Source organism: Nuphar pumila, chromosome 4 (genome assembly GCF_984573655.1).
Source record: "Nuphar pumila chromosome 4, dmNupPumi1.hap1.1, whole genome shotgun sequence".
In the NCBI taxonomy this organism is placed as follows: domain Eukaryota; kingdom Viridiplantae; phylum Streptophyta; class Magnoliopsida; order Nymphaeales; family Nymphaeaceae; genus Nuphar; species Nuphar pumila.
The window spans coordinates 28,855,369-28,873,247 of NC_143252.1; the positions used below are offsets into that span (position 1 = coordinate 28,855,369).

At 37.3% G+C, this 17,879-nt stretch overlaps 1 protein-coding gene across 1 annotated transcript; it reads right to left on the reverse strand.

Moving 5' to 3' along the window:
• Positions 1-397: 397 nt before the first annotated feature.
• LOC149839764 (xyloglucan galactosyltransferase MUR3-like) lies at positions 398-3,134 on the reverse strand. The gene has a single exon (XM_090004220.1). It carries the CDS (start codon positions 2,609-2,611, stop codon positions 941-943), a length of 1,671 nt encoding a protein of 556 aa, XP_089860346.1. The 5' UTR covers positions 2,612-3,134; the 3' UTR covers positions 398-940.
• Between the last annotated feature and the right edge of the window lie 14,745 nt (positions 3,135-17,879).

A 17,879-nucleotide genomic window follows, 5' to 3' on the forward strand; every position in this document is an offset into this window, starting at 1 on the left:
GAGAGAGAGAGAGAGAACCAAAATCCACCTTAGAGCTCAAAAGAAGGAATTTATAACCTTCAAGGATGCCTTAATGTGAGGTGCCTGGTTTTCCCTATATAACTCCAAAGTGGAGCCTGACTGATTAAGTTTTACCAGATTGGCAACTCTAAAAGCGAATTGTACCATCTTAGATGTTACACCATACACATCAGTAACTCACATCAGTAACCATTGATATTGCTGCAGGTATTGCACAAAGCTAGATACTAACTGCTATGAAGCACGGATTCACAAAAGAGAGGCTGTACAACTAGTCATTTCCTCGCAAAACGAGATGTGCAGTAGAAAACATCTAACCGTGGAGGTCTCATACAACAATGGGAACAGACTGAAATAAAATTTCCAAAAAAGTAAATGGGCATAAACAACTTTTATTTCTGTTATCCTTTCAATCTATGCCCAAGTAAAATAACAGTTGAACCTACAGTGAACACTTACAAAGTGCATAAGATGCACACATCTACGAAGGAAAAATACAAACTTTACTGCTGTTGGTTTCTTCATCTTACTGAACATGACCAGTCTAAAATTTACTACTGTTGGCTTCATCTCACTAAACATGACCACTCAACAAAAGGCATGCATCTCTCAAACACTGGAGGCATTACAAGATTTATAAAATTATTGAAGAATTACAATATTTAACAAATGAGCATCACAGACTGCAAAAAAAAAAATTGAGGGGAGAATTAACTACCATAAATTATATTGCTGAAGGTGTAAATCACAAGATTGAAGCAATGATGCCATCACTGAGAAACTATTAAGATTGTTGGATGATTTCGTCAATGGGGCTGCAGATTGAGAGTACCCCAGCCGTTGTAGGCATCTTTTAAGCTTCAAACACAAGAATTTGCTTGGGAGAAGCTTGAAGATATCATCAAGTACCGATCAGAATTCATGATTGTTGATTCCTCTGCTCATTCTTCCATGAGTTTTTAGCAGCTTTAGCAGATGACCCACTTGACACCCCCTCATTTTTGGGTTTAGAGAAGAATGGATCCCACTCATGTGTCCCAACAGTTCGCTGCCCTTCATCCAATAAAGCATATTTCCAACTGTTCTCCTCCACATAACTATTCTCATCATCGCGCCCATCCACAATATCCTTCCTGAGTTTTGTGACTTTATTGATTACTGCATCAACAGCTACATCAAATGCATCATGTAGAGTTTCTAATCTAGACCGAGGATCCGCATAAATCAATCTGGGTATCAGACTTATCACCTCCTCTCGCATAATCTTCACTTGTTCTGGAGATATTTGATGCAATCTTTCCTCAATGCTGACATTTTTTTTTCTAATGTCATCTTCCGGGATAAACACCGAATACTTCGAATAGTTTCTTGGCAGATGCCATGTGTATTGTGTGTAAGCTGAACCAGGGTGGAAGAAAACAGGAATACAACCAGCCAACATCGAATCGAAGGCCGATCTACGAGTGTAAGAATCGCCCTGCGGTTGCAGGCAAAACAGAGAACCCTGAAACATCTGCATAATGCTGCTTGGAGAGTGACACTTGCTCTCCCCGAAATCACACTCTAAGAGCTTACATACTTTGGAACGTTTGCACTGATCAATCAGCTGTCCTCTGATCGACTTGGGATTACCCGGGCGAGGGGCCCCAGCGAATGAAAACAGCCACGGCCTCTCCAATTTTCTCATTCTATCCTGCCATAACAAAACATCAGAATCCTTTGCCGGGTGAAAATAAGTGGGGTATGGGATCCCAAAATCATTCTTATTCCAAGGGCTTGATTCTACAACCAGCATCGACATGTTCTTAGCAGCCGGTAGAAACAAAAGCTTATTACCCCAATCGGTTTCTTGGTCAGTTAGCCTCCTGAAATCCCATGTTATCCTACCAGCGACGAGGAAATGATCCCTACCACCCATCACACTCCACTCTGGTCTCTTTACCAACCAATTTACCAATGCCAATGAAGCCGCATCCCTGACCGATGTGTTATAACCCCACAAATAGCGAGCAATATCAAACCCAGCATAAAAGGGAACGAAAATGGCTGCTGCCAATGAAGAATCATCCGTCAAGCACTCGTACTGCTTCATTCTATTACTGAAGACCACATCTACCGCGAATTGATTCGTGGCGTACCATCCGGTATCCGAGAAGACTCCCTCTACGTTCTCGAGCGGGGGGCCTAGTCCCGCGTTAGTGGTGAATTTACACATGTTCGTCCACAAACTAAGGCTCCGGCACTCCTTCAACATATCCTCATTGAATCGAGAAGGAAGCTTGTGAACATAAACATACCTACCCCCGCAGGGATCGCTCTTATTGTCCACCGTTCTCAACGCCCTCATAAACGGATAATTCTTCGGCTTCAAATTAGCGTCCCCCGCCAACGACGACTTCGAGCCCTGTTTCCACAGCCCCGATTCGTACGTCGCAACATCATTGCTACCGAAGACCGAGAAATGGAAGTAGAAGAGCAAGAGCCAGAAGGAAACAGAGGCGAGGGCCACGAAGCAGAATCGGATCTGCAACTTCCCTCCTCCCTTCTCCATCGGTTCGCGAGGAATGCCTGCCGCGAATCGGCGTCTCATCAGACCATGGAGTCACCCCCCACAAAAACCCCAACTCCTCACTCGGGAAAACCCCAATTCCAATATCAAACCACCCCCAATCCGACTCCCCCACCCACCCCAAAAAACTAACCTTAACCCCAATTCCTCTTCACTCAGAACCTCAAACCCAAGCACAAAAACCCGTCGAAAAATGAAAGAATTGCGAACTATATCACAAAAAAACAAAATCCCACCAGAAAACAGAAAGAAACGAAAAACCTTAGATAGAATTCTTCCCTAGATTGGTGGAGGATTTGACGGAAATCAACGAACCCCACCACTATCAACACAGGGAATTGCAATTCCCCGTTTCTTAAACAAACACCAGAATCGAAACAGGAACGACAACGGAAGAGAAGAAAAAACTCAAAACCAAACAAGAGGACGATCAAAACGAATCAACATACGAGAGAAAACTTGTACCTTCAAGCAGAGGGAGATCGGAATTCAAAGGGGAAAATAGAGGGGAATTCCCGGGAGTCGTCTTTCCGAGGAAAGGGTTTTCCGGAGACGGAGGAAGAAGACACATGACTGACGAGTCCATCTTATAGGACGCCGCCTGAGAGGTCCTCCGTCGGTAGCCGGTGTACTATTCGTCACATTAGAAAGAAACCGGCACGTTTCGGTTTCTGCAGTCTGCAGCGGTGGGGTCACTGGTTGGGCCGGTAAACTGAGTTAGATCCCGCGGGTAACTTTGAGGTGGGGACTGTGATTTTCTTTCATGACGATATTGCCCCTTATCTTTTGCGAAAACGCTCGGTGGGGTTGTACAAACGGTCGGTTACAATCCGGGTCACGCTTGTTTAGAATCCGATTACTAATCAGAATACTATACAACGAATCCGAAAGATATCCGGTATAGGAGTATTGAATCAGTATACGAATTTGGCAAGATCCTTATGGTTCTATTAAAACAGGTTGAAAAGAAGGGTCATAATACATGCAACAAGTGCAAATGGAATGGATTTGATCTACATCTAAATTTAGATCTGCTATGAAATGCTGATACGAATCCAAATCTGGATTCCAAAAAGTTTAATCATGTAAATCCAAATCTGACCCGTATTTACATTTGGACTCGATCAAGAGTCAATCCTTGGATTCTGATCAGATCACTGATCCAAATTCAATCTGTTTTTAACCCTTGAATGGTTATGCAGGACCTGTTTAGGGATGGCAGTGGACCAGGGCTGCGGACAAGGTCTCCACCCTGACCCGTCTCAAAATCCAGACCTTCATCTCAGCCTCCATCCCTGCATAGGTTTGGATTTTAACCTTCATCCCTGCCTTCATCACTGTTTCATGTCCTTCATCCATGGTACAAACGGGGCGAGGCGGGGTGGGGACCTATTTTTCCTCGGTCCATTACCATCACTAAAGAAGGATTGGGGACGGGACAGGGACAGGGACAGGGCAGGGCGGGGGAAAGCATAAGTCTATCCCCGCCTCCATTCCTGCACGGGTTTTGATTTCAACCTCCATCCCCGTTTCATGTCCTCCATCCCCAGTCCAAACGGGGCGAGGTGGGGCGGGGCCCCATTTTTTCCCTGTTCACTGCCATCCTTAGAGACCTGTTTGACGTTTGATCCGGTTGGGTCATGCAAGGAGCGTTTCAATTTTTAAATTTTTTATTTTTATTTTTTATTTTTTTTGGCTTTTGTTTCCTGTCTAAAATATGGTTCGGGAGAGAGTGTGGTATTTTAAAATTTATCAGAGCGCGTTTGTTTCAGCGGGCGAGGCAGAAGATCGCTTTCATACGAAAGGCCCTCTTTCGTGCGAAAGTGGTGCTCCAAGGACAGGAGACATACCATTAAATGGTGTGGGCCCCACGGTGTTTGGTTCATCATGGTAAGAGAGAGAGACCAATGACTCGGGTTCATTTGATCATTATCAATACATATTTAATTTGGATTTTTTATATTAGATTGTATTTATATATTGAATCTATATCGGATCCATATCTAACTAAGATGATTATCTATATTAAAAGACTTATCTTATTTAGAGTTTATCTGAAAATTTCTCATTTAAAAAAAAAAATTGGAGATGAAAATCAGTTATTCTCTACTTTTAATTTCCAGTATTTCTAATTTTTCTTACTTATTTCTTGCATTTTCTTTCAGTTTCTCACTTTTCCCTAGATAAATCGTAGTAGTAGGCATAGTCTAGTAGATCTTCTTCTAAATCCGACAACGAGTTTATTTACAAACCTGTACCAAACCCTATAAGGTCAGGGTTTGGTGATAAATAAGAAGGTTCTATTAGAAACCGGGTTGAACCCGAAGGGTCCAATTAATATATGGAGCCAAGTATGGTTTGTGAAATTTCATGGCAGACCCGGGCCCAACCTGAGTTTAGACTAAAATCCAAATTTTTTATGTAAAAAAGATAAAAAATTATTATTTTATCGGTGATGGTTCAGGTCTAGTTCATGTAATCTTTAGAGGATCTGGGTATGATTTTTCTTATGGTGGGTCCAATTGAACCTAGGTCCGGATCCAGTACCATTATCTCAAATCAAGATTGGATCTGGTTTCACCTGGGTCTGAACCAAACCCGACTTGTTGACACCCCTACAAGTACAACACCTGTTTTCCATGAAGGTGTTTGTTTCATCCTCAGTAAGAAACAACTTGTTGTCACCCCTACAACAACACCCTTTCGTGTGACAGGAAATAGAGATGAAACAAACGCCCCGATGACAGAGAGCCTAGTGACTCGAGTTCATTAGATAATTTATTGATCCATATTTTAATTTGGATTTTTTTATATTATATTGTATTGGATCCATAGCTAACTAGGATGCTTATCTATATTAAAAGACTTATCTTATTTAGAGTTTATCAGATTTGGAAATTTCTCATCTATAAGAAAATGAGAAATCTTGGAGTTTCAGCAATTCAGCTGGATATGAAAATCAGTTATTATCAAATTTTAATTTTCAATATTTCTAGTCTTTCTAACTTATTTTTTGCATATGAGAGAGAGAGGAAAGTGTGGCAAGTGAGGGTTCTTGACTTATGGCGGGTCATAAGGATGGGCTTATTATTGTTGATTTAATAAAATATTTGACAGCTTACATGTATAAAACTATACTAATTAGATTAATATACACCTTATTATGCATGTGTATGCATTCCCCAACAAGCCTTTTCATATGATAATGGTTTATTTATTAACATATTAGGGTGCAACATATTTTGAATCATTTAAAATTATATCAGTTAATAAAAATCATTAATGCACTATAAAAGCATATCAACGTTACATAGATATGGGCAAATGTATAAGTATATTTTTCCAGCATAGTCTTTCACATGGAGAAACCGTTTTGAGTGCCAGTGCCAGAATGATGACAGAAGTGCCTCACTACTTCGCTTAACCCTAACTCTGTGCCGTTGACGCAAACACTGAGGGGAACCCTAAAATCAAAAACTAAGCCAACAAAAGTCTAACATCATAGCTGGATCAGTGAAGTCAAACAATCTTAAGTTTTTTTTTACCTAGGGGCGTCGGTTTCAAATCATAGCTCATCGTTAGGGTGGACCGGGGGAAGCGGGATTCGTCCGAACCCGCATTGTTTTAGCCGAAGATAGAGGACATGAAACATGGAATGAACTAGGGATGAAGGTAAAAATAAAAACTTGCGTGGGGATGGACTTATACTTTCCCTCACCCTGCCTCGCCCCGTCCCCTATCCTCGTTAGTAAAATGATTAAAATACTCTTAGTTATTTAATAAAATTGCATATAACTCTAATATATATATTCTTAATACTGAATTTCTAACCTTAAAGCCTAAAACGACCCTTTTGGCTTCTTTCGCTCTTTATTTCGATAGTTGTGGTCGACCATTTCAATCTCATCTTAAGGCTCCACGTGGCAACTTGATCTCTCTTTCTCATCCTTATAAACCCTTGTCACAGGGATGGACCAGGAATGAAGGTCACTATTTTGAGACGAGTCGGTGATGAAGACCTTATCCCCCGCACCTGCCCTGATCCACTCTCATCCCTACTCATTGTGGATCTCAAAATGGACTCGTAGGTGTCAAGTGACCCCACCCAAGGTATACCTTGTAATAGGTGGGCATGTTAAGTGACTCGGTACACGACAAGGGTTCCTTCAAATTAAAAATAAAAAATGACCATATTGTACGATGAATTTGATGTATTGTAAATTTCTGATTTTTCTAGATCTCGATGCTAAAAGTTGATGGACTTGCAAAACTCGTCAACAAAATCATAATTTATATTGCAATATTCTAAAACTTATTGTGAAAATTGTTTACCTTGCGAAATTCTCAACGAGTCTCATATGAAGTATTGTGAAATTACTTAAAACTTACAAAAGTTCTATGTTGTAAAATTCTCAAAAAGTATTAATTCTTTTTTCTTGCGAAATTCTTATCTATATAAATGATGCATAGTTTTTCAAACCCTTATTTGCATGTAGATGCCCAATTTTTGCAACCCTAGGGTTCTTTTAGTCCTCAACCAGTGGTCCTTAATCCTTTCGATGATATTTCGACAACATTTTGGCTTTGCGAAAATCTCTCATCTACGATGGTTCATCATCAGCAGTTCATGGACGGTGAAAACCCCGAACGCATGGGTGGCACTTCATCGACGATGATTTTTTTTGGTAAAAATATCAGCGGTGAGAAGATCGGCGACACTTCATCGACAGCGAGTTCTTTTTATAAAAGCATAGACGGTGAAAAGATCGATGATGATGAATTTTTTTTGGTAAATAGCATCGGCGATGTGAGCTTATAGTATGGGTGAGATAGAAAACCAATGGTATGTGAGTTGTTCGTGAGTGTAAAAATTGATCAGCTAAAAATTCATTGTCATCATAGAGAACGTGAATGATGATGATATAGAATTGATGAGGGCGCCTCCACTCTAATAAATTATGAAAGCTCCTAAGATGTGTTAAATGATGATAATGTTTTCTCATCATGCAATGTATGAACGACTTTATTTTATAAAAAGAATGGAATGAAAGCAATGGATGAACTACTTCATTTTGTGAAAAAATGAAATGAATGCAATGTATGAGTGATTTTATTTTATAAAAAAATGATGTTTCGTTTCTCACCTCTTTTTGCATTCTGATGCCCTATTTTCGCAAACCTCGAATTTTAGCCTCCCTCCAATGATTTTTTTTATGAATATCATGTGAATGGCAGAGGCAAATAAAAAATATTGCAAGAAAAAGTATTTTGGCAACCTCCATGCGAAATTCTTCACGATTTTCGCATCTATAGTACAAAAATCATAACACTACTTATGAAGTTCATTGCGAAATTCTTGAACATTTTGTAAAATTTTTGAAATGTTTATGAAATTCATGAAGTTTCGCATGCGGTGATGCAAAAAAAAAATCTGTGTGCAAAATTACTGTCACATTAAATGTGATGTTTTGTTTTTGGTAAAACACAAATCAACAACACTTCATCTTATCGCTAATTTTTAACCCAAAAAATAAAAGAATCTGAAAAATTTAAAAATAATAGAGATTCTAGACAAAAATATATTTTCAAAGATATTTTGTTTACTAGAAAATGATGATCAAATGTTGAGATACAACCCCAAGAACTTTCCTAAAACAATAGATGAACATGTGCAGTTGCACCCACCTATCCTCATGACTATATGATATTTTTTGGCTACTTTTGCTAAAGATTTGGAAAAACAAAAAATAATAGAGAAAGGTCAAGATGTTAACTTTTCAATGTCACCAAGATTTCATAAATCTGATGAACACTTGGGAAAAAATGCCTTCTGGAATACATACTGGACAATTGTAACAATCTGCAAATTAGTTTTCTGTTTCGGTTTTGTATTTCAGAAACGAGAACCCTAGAGGGGTTTTCAGTTCTGACTCAAAAAAGGAAAGTTCAAGATATGTGTTTTAGCTTTTCAACGTCTTTAATGTCAGATAACTGAAATATAGATACGAGAACAAAGGTTGTTTTACATATTTTTGAGGGAATTCGTATGGGGGTTGCAAAATTTGTGAGGTTCGCACATGAGAAGGATAAAACCCTGATACATTGTTTCAAAGTTGAATATGGTTGTTATCCTGTCAGCATAAAACTTCGAGGGCTTACCCTTCGACCCGAGGGAGTCGCCATGGTCACGCCCATGGGATTTGACCCTAGGCTGCCCATCAAAAGACCTAGGCCCCATCTCACTATGTCAAACCCCTTGGGTCTAACCCTTGCACTTTTTGTTTGATGAAAAAATGTGTGTTTATGAGTCAAAAATTTTGAAGTTTTTATGGATGCTGATTTTTGTATTGTGGCAGGAACCCACGTACGGTGACATCAGAATCCAGCAATCAAATGCTGATCCTCACAAACCAAAACCATGTAGATAATATCTGCAGGTTTAGATGTATCAAAACATTAAAAAAAAAAGATTTGCTAAGTTATTTGTACCTACCAATGAAATATATAATATATTTATTGCACTTAGTATACGTTTGGTTGTGTTTTTCAAATGTGGAAGTAAATCTCATGAGAATCACTCTTACCTGATTTACTTTATCCTGAAATTTCACTTCTCATGTTTGGTTGGTTTGAGAAAATGAATCTTATTTGTATGAGATTCATTTTTTTGGTTTGATAAGTTAGCATGGATTCATTTTCTCATGTCATACATAATTGGATCATGGTTTGGATACATACTATAGACTTGGATCCAATTAGGCTTAAGCTTGGACATAGATTTTTAAATGCATCGTGGATTGAATTTATCTTAGTTGGATCCAATAAAACATGGATTGGATCTAATGAATTATGAATTGGATCAATGGATTTGTTGGATTTACTCCACCAATGAACCATAAATTGTATCAATGGATTTTTGGATTTACTGAATCTTGGTTTGGATTGAATGGAGCTTGTACATGAATCTTGGATTGGATTGAATCAACCCATACATCTATTCACTAGATAACATGCAGTGAAATATTATCAGAATTAATACCAAATCATTTCCCATAAATGCTCCAATTGAGCAACACCAAAATTCCAATTAAGATTGTGAAAAACTAAATCATTGATGTGATCCCTAGACTTTATTGGGTTTGGTACGGGTCAGGTCTGGGTAAAACCGACCCGTTGACATCCCTACTAAGGATGTGTCTAGAATAAAGTTGGCTCAGATTTTTGGCAATATTAGGCCAAGTCTTATTTTTTTAATTCTCAGGATGAGTCATTCTCTCAGGATGTCATTGATGAACAAAAAACTGGAATTTTTTTAAGCACTTGAATGTCACCGACTTTTTTGGAAAGCCTAATGTGCATGAATGGGCTGGCATTAACTCATTTTTTATGAAATCAAGTGTCATGATTTACAAGTTTTATTCTTTTTCATATTTGTATTATTTTTTCTTTTCCAATTGCTGTTTGAAGAGAAGTAAGTTTTTATTTATTTTAGACCTACTGTGTAAGATGAATTCATTTTCTATACACGCTTAATTAACTTGCTTAAATTATTAAATCAAATTGAACCAATCTGTTTAGGGCTGGGAAACAAGTGGCTCGGGTCGTATCAAACTCATAAAATAGGCTCGAATATGAACAATAGGTACTCTCCTCGGCTCAACTCATGTAAGCTCATTAAGTATTAAAAGATATATTTTACATGCATTTTTTGTAATCAAATTTCTTCCAGCTCTAAACCAATGTATTTTTTCTATAAGTCAGCTGGCACTTGGCTCATTTAGCTTGGGCTCCTTATGAGCTTGAACTCAGCTTGGCTCGCCACAAGAATGAGCCAAGCTTGAACACTTCAATCTCAGCTCCTAGTTCTGTCTTACAAAAACCGCATAATTTTCATTGAAATGTCTCCATAATATAAATGGGTCAGACTCAAGTCAAATTGGGTTGGATACAATCTGATATAGGCTAATCAGTTGCAAAGTCAAACTCATAGTCAGATGGAGGAATCCCTTACCAAATTAACCTGGATCTGTTTAACTATATATGCAAATTAGATCTAAATTTATACTTAAATCTGTGGAAAGTGTGTTTGAATTTAAAATTTTAGTGAAATTTGAATTCAATTCTTCTAAATCCTTCATCTATTTTTTCAACCATAAAGAGAAATTCTGTGGAATTTAATTCCAATTCTACCGAATTTCTTAAATCCTAACATGTCTTTTAAGTGTCAAACCAAAATGAAAAAGAAAAGAGGAAAAGGAAATCAAAGATGAAGGTACTCAAACTTGTCTCTAAGTTGGGGAACACATCGTATAAAGAGATAAAGGCCTCATAATATGGATCTTTTTGTGTGGCTTTAGACCCCTTTAAGAGTCATATTTTGGGCTTCTCCATAAGTGACCCTATTGTTGTTTGATCAAACTTGTTTTTATCTATTTTACATGCAAACCAATATACTTGACATGTCCCCCCATATCCAATATTAGAGGAGAGTTTGATCATATTTGGATCCGGAATCCTACAACATCTTTCAGTTGGATCAAGAATTCCGACTTCACACATATTCGAGTCCAACATAGGAGAGTCTTCTAACAGTAATGCAGGAGTTTTCTTTTTTATTTTCAATTTCTTAGATATTTTTAGATATTCCTAAATAAATCTAATGGTAGCTGCGGTTCAGATATCAAATTTATTAGTTTTAGGAACAATTTTCCTGATTAGCTACATCAAGTTCTAACTTATTTTTTGCAGTAAGAGACTTTCTATTCACCCACAAGGGCTCTACATACCTGGCTAGGTGGATTGGCTTAAGAACATCTTGAGTTTGATACTCGAAGTGTGCACCCCCTGCCACAAGGTCGAAGTAGAAGACTTCTTGTTTGTTGAGGGAAGCAGTTGAGGGGTTTTAACCAATGTTATCAGTATCGGTGCGTATCGGCTGATACGCATCGTATCAACAGAAAATCGATAGTATCGGCTGATACGCATCGTATCAACTGAAAATCGATACGCTTCACCATCGAATCGCTTATTTTTAAATAAATATAAAAAATATTAAAATTTAATTTTTTTAATATTTTTTAGTGGTTTTAACACGTGTCACATTATGCTTGGCACTTAATGTTTTTTTTTCTGGCCGATACATAACATTGATTTTAACCACTTGGGAGTGAAGCCATAGAGTAGAGCATTATCTTTTCCTTGGGTTACTAGGGCAACCCTAACACTTTTAAGTTTCACTATGCCCATAAAAGTGAAAAGGGAAAGAGGAAAATAAAAACAAAGGTGAAGGGTACTGAAACTTGGTCTCTAAGTTAGGGAACATAGCATTGGAAGAGATAAAGACAAGACATAATATGGGTCTTTTTAAGTTGCCATAGACCCCTCAAGTGTAGGGCTTCCCTCTCAATGGTCCTACTGTCGTCATCATGTGCTTTTTACTCTTGAATACTCAATTCATTGCGACATTCTCGCTGTAAACTATCCAAGTAGGGATGCCAATTTGTAGGGGTGTCAACGGGTCGAGTTTACCCAGACCCGAGCTAGACCAAACCCTATAGGGTCCAGGTATGGTGACAAACAAGAAGACCCGATTAAGAGCCGGGTCCAGATCTGAAGGTTAATTTGTTTAATACATGGATCCGGGTATAGTTTGTAAAATTTTATACTAGACCCAAGCTCGACACGAGTTCCGATTAAGATCCATAATTTTTCAATGTAAAAATGATAAAAAATATTATTGTACCAGGTATGGTCCGGGTCTGGTTCATGTAGTTTTTTATCGGGTCTGGTATGGTTTCTCTTATAGTAGACCCGAGTCTGGACCCGATCGATACCATACCCAAAAATCTGGTCCAAGTCTAGTTCCACCTGGACCAAACCAAACCAAACCCCTTGACACCACTAAATTGCCAATGGATGGATTAGATTCAGATTTGCTTTTGAGTTTACTGCCGAATCTAACGGATATCCGTGTTTGACAGATATCTAAATCTGATTACATGTAAGAAATCGGATTCAGTGTGAGCTTTTCTCCATCTGAATCTGACTATGATTAGCCAATATTCGATTAGTAGGACCTGGTATTGGCCACATCCAACCCGAACCCAAACTGTTCACATCCCTATCTCCGAGTCACTAGAATTATTCTCCACATGTCTACCTGCAGGCATAGTGACAAATGTTTTTTTCGGCAAAATCTTGTTTGTCAAAAACTCGTGAGAAGTTGGAAAATTTTCATAAATCTTGCATTTTTTTTGGCAAAATCTTGGCAATACAAAAAATATAAAAAAAAAATTTAATAAGAAAAAATTAATAAACATTATTTAAAAATAAAAAAACATGATTTTTTTATGATAAATAGCCATTTAAAACATAAATATCACGTTTAAATCTCAGTATTTATATTTTTTCATAAATCTCATGATATTTTGAAAATATTGGGAGAAATTACCATTTTAAACTTTCAGGCAATTTCTTGCGATATTATCGCAAGATTTTCATAAATCTCACGATATTTGTTACAGAGCCTGCAGGAACTGAACAAGGTGGGCCAAGTGATGCATTGATGAGCATGGCCAACAAGCATTGACTACAAGTCATGACTAGTTATTTCTCAGACTTTAACATGATATGACCGGACCCTTACTAAGCCTAGCGGGTCCAGTACGGTTATTTGAATGATTTATGCTCAGATCCAGGCCAAGTGACAATTATCCATAAGTGTTTCATGTAAATTTTGAAGACAAAATACACCAAGAATTACCAGAGGAGCCTGCCTCACTTCAGAGTTATGAATGTGGATCAACCTACACCAGATTCCAGTGTGTCTGAAGTTGGACCCAGTAGATTGTGTACCAATGGACCCTCTTGATATGCATGGAAGGCTAATTGCTGTTGGGACCAGGGGTCCCTCAACGCAATGTTGTTTGTATCGGCCTGTATCATATTTTTAATAAATGTAAAAATATTAAATTTTAATTTTTTAATATTTTTTAATATTATTTTAATGGTTTTAACATGTGTCACGTTCTGATTGACATGTAATATTTTTTTATTATTTTTTGGTCGATATAGAACGATTAACTTGAGTACCGGTATCGGATACCGACACTGACAACATTGCCACAACCTGTTATGTAGGGATGGAAAACAAGATGAACCACTTGTGCTCCCCTCTTAAAGAGTTTGTTTGAACCATAGTGACAAACGTTTAAAAACAGCAAAATCTTGTTTTTCAAAAACTGGCAAGAATTTGGAAAATTTTCATAAATCTTGCATTTTTTGGCAAAATCTCGGCAATAAAAAAATAAATTAAAATATATAAAAATATATTATTTATAAGAAAATATTAATAAAAATTATTTAAAAATAAAAATACATGGTTTTTTCATGATAAATAGTCGTTTAAAACATAAATATCACATTTAAATAGCAGTATTTATGCTTTTTCGTAAATCTCACGATATTTTGAAAGATATAGAGAGAGGAACAAAGATTTGCATATGGTTTTTATTGATTTAGAGAAGGCATACGATAGAGTACCTAGGGACGTTCTCTGGTGGACAATGACGAAGAAAGGTGTTTCTCTCAAGTACATTAGTATAATTAAAGATATGTATGAAGGAGTAGTAACCAATGTCCGCACTTGTGGAGGGGTGACAACCAATTTTCCGATAACGGTTGGGTTACATCAAGGATCTGCTTTAAGCCCTTTCCTATTTGCGATAGTGATGGATGAGCTTACGAGATCAATTCAAGAAAATGTACCGTGGTGTATGTTGTTTGCTGATGATATTGTTTTGATTGATGAGTCTAGAGCTGGGGTTAATGCTAAGTTAGAATTATGGAGACAGACATTGGAAGCTAGAGGTTTTAAGTTGAGTAAGAGTAAGACTGAATATATGGAATGTCGGTTTAGTAAGCAACGAAGTAGTGATGGGAGTGTAGTGAAGCTTGGTGAGCAAGATATACCGGTGAATGATTATTTCAAATATTTGGGATCCATCATTCAAAAGTATGGAGAAATTGATGGAGATGTAAATCATAGGATAAAGGTTGGGTGGATGAAATGGAAAAGTGCTACTGGAGTGCTGTGCGATCGTAGAATGCCATTGCGGTTGAAGGGAAAGTTTTATAAGACGACTATTAGACCCGCTTTACTATATGGTACGGAATGTTGGGCTGCCAAGAGACATCATATTCAAAAAATGAGTGTAGCTGAGATGCGGATGCTTAGATGGATGTGTGGAAATACAATAAAAGATAAGATTCGGAACGAAGAGATACGTAAGAAGGTAGGTGTTGCACCCATTGAAAATAAGATGCGAGAGAATCGTTTACGGTGGTTTAGACATATTCGGCGAAGGCCTAATGATGCTCCAGTTAGAAGGTTGGAGAAATGGGAAAATATATTAGTTAAAAGAGGTCGGGGTAGGCCTAGGAAGACTTGGATGGAGATGATAGGAAAGGATATGAATGCTTTGAGCCTCACCGAGGACATGGCGTTGGATAGAAATGATTGGAGGAAAAGGATTCATGTGGAAGACCCAAAATGAATTTCTTTTTTGTTTCATATGGCTGACCCCAATTGTTTTGGGATGAAGGCGTAGTTGTTGTTGTTGTCACGATATTTTGAAAATCTAGCAAGAAATTGCCATTTTGAACTTTCAGGCAATTTCTCGCGATATTATCGTGATATTTGTCACTATGGTCTAAAAAAAAGAGTTCAAATCGTATTACTTTCAGCTTTGTATCAATGTACTTTTTCTGTAAGCTCCAACTTGGGCTGTTCAACTTGAGTTAATCATGAGCTTAAGATTAGCTCAAGTCACTACAAAAATGAGCCAAGCTTGAACACTTCATATTCAGCCAAGCTGTTATGTCAAGGGTTGGCAATTCCTAGCATAATTCAATTGAATTACAGTGGTTGCAGGAATTGAACTTGATGTTCATAGTCCTCTATTAAGTTCTAAGTTCTAAGTTTGCTGCAAAATACATAAGTTGGCAAAAGAATGCGCAAAGATATGCCATGCAAATGCTCATAAGTTGATCTTCTGAGTTTTTTGGGTCTTGTTCCATTTTGCTCAAAGAAATCAAAACAATCTGAGTTTGAATAACATATCGATTCAATATGGATCTGAATCCACTCCATATTGAAACTTTCGAAAAGTAATTGGTTTGGATGACAACTCAGTCTGGATGACAACCTAAGTTGTTGTCCCAACAGAATTTTCATATTCTTTTAAATCTAGAGGTCTTTTACTATGTTCAGAACATGAGAAACCTCTGATTCTGAGCTTGGCTACTCTGTTCATGTGTATCTGAAGTTTCCAACCATGTTGAAAATCAAGAAGAACAATGTTTTCTCATGCTTTGACATCTTGGGCCTAGTACACGAATATCACAGGATCTAAGAAGGCAATCTGGTATAGATACTCTTTTCTCTAATCTTTTCTTTTTATGCCGTGCTTTTTCCTATCTGAAATCTCCTTTTTTCATGACATAACACCGAAAATATTTATGTGTATCACTTGCATCATGGTGCTCATCATTGCAACTTTCAAGTGAATGGCTGACTGATCACCACTCTATCTGAGAGATGGCACACTAATACTTTCTGGCTTAGCAGGCTGTGCGAGGCCCTTGCCAACCCCTGATTAGAAGGCATTTGATTGCCTCATATCTAATCGGTGACTTTGATCTGCATGGTGCCCACGCGAAATTAGATGCTTTGTCAAACAACTGATCTAAGATCCACAAAAACCCAAGTTTTCACTGAAACTGCTAAATAAAAACCCAAAGGTAAATTTCACGATTAAAATTAACATATGGTTTGCAAGGTTGTGTTTAGCCCATTTTATATGCAATAGGAGTGTACTGCTTAGTAGCATTGTTATATATATGTATATATACTGAACATATTAGATCCCATTTCCGGTTCTGCATCATAGTTTTAAAGTGTTTTACGATAGATCTGAACTGTTAGATGTGTTTAGCATGATCGATTTAGTGAGAATCGACTCTTGGATCATGTTTTTTTTATGAAAAACATGTTTTTATGAGCAGAAAAAAACTGGTACTTTAATAGCCATTGATTTTAGATCACCATAAAAAGTTGTATACAGGTCAGATTCCAGTGATCCAAAAGCCAGTTCCCACTAAACAAAACCTATAGATCACATCTATAGTGTTAGATGTGAGAAAAAATTCAAAAAACAAGGGGCCAGAACCATAGGCGGAGCTTTGGGGGGGGGCTCCCGGTCCAGTTAAAAAAAAAATTAAAAGCCCAGTCCTAGCCCAGCCCTGACTGCAGCAAATAGTTTGATTTGTCCATATGAAATAGATTTTTATTAATAATTGTAGCCATTTTTTATTTTATCTCTAAAAAAAAAATTTCGAGGGCGCTGCCCCCGAACCCCAGACTATCACACCAAATTGTTTTTTTTTTTTTTTGCTACACCCCTGTTCCCCCCCCCACCCTCTCATGAATCCTAGCTACGCCACTGCAGAACGAGAAGGTGGGCAAGGAGTGTATATATATATATATATATATATATATATATATATATATATATATATATCATTGCAAACTTGAGCTACTCCAAGTCCGGCTTTACTTAATAGTTTCAATTAAAAGTTAGGTCTTGAAATGTCTTTTCAAGAATGTGGGAATCTTTTAAAATAGCAGTCAAAAGGTGGGGCTCTAAATAAAAATTTTCAAAAAGTTTTACTTGATATTTTCCATAAATCTATATAAGTTCTAAGCCTCTGGGCACATAAATACTTGCAATGTCCCTATTATTCATTCACATTCGTAATGTCTCATATTCAAAATTTTAACACCACCAATCATCACGATTTCAATAACAAAATGGAACTCACTTATGGGTTGTGTCAGTCTGTGGGGTGTGTCATGAGCCATTATTTTCTTCTTGCTCTAATACCAATTGTAAAACCCCAACATTTTTAACTTGAATATAACCTGAAAAACATTATTTCTTTTTTCGTCATCCGAAAACTTCTTGTTTCGGTTAAAAATATCAGGCAAGTTACTAAGCATTCAATTTTTATTCATATCATCAAACCATAATTAATTTCATTATTAGAATTTATTCAAGAACACAATAATCCTGATTTAACCAAATAATAATGTTTAATAATATAGATTTTGTCCAAAATTCAATTCTTCCCCAGGAAGGAAAATGATGGCTCATTGATGTTGTCACCTCAACACCCCGCATCTACTCCAGCTGCTTATTACCTAAAAACATTTTTAGTAGGAGGTCAATAT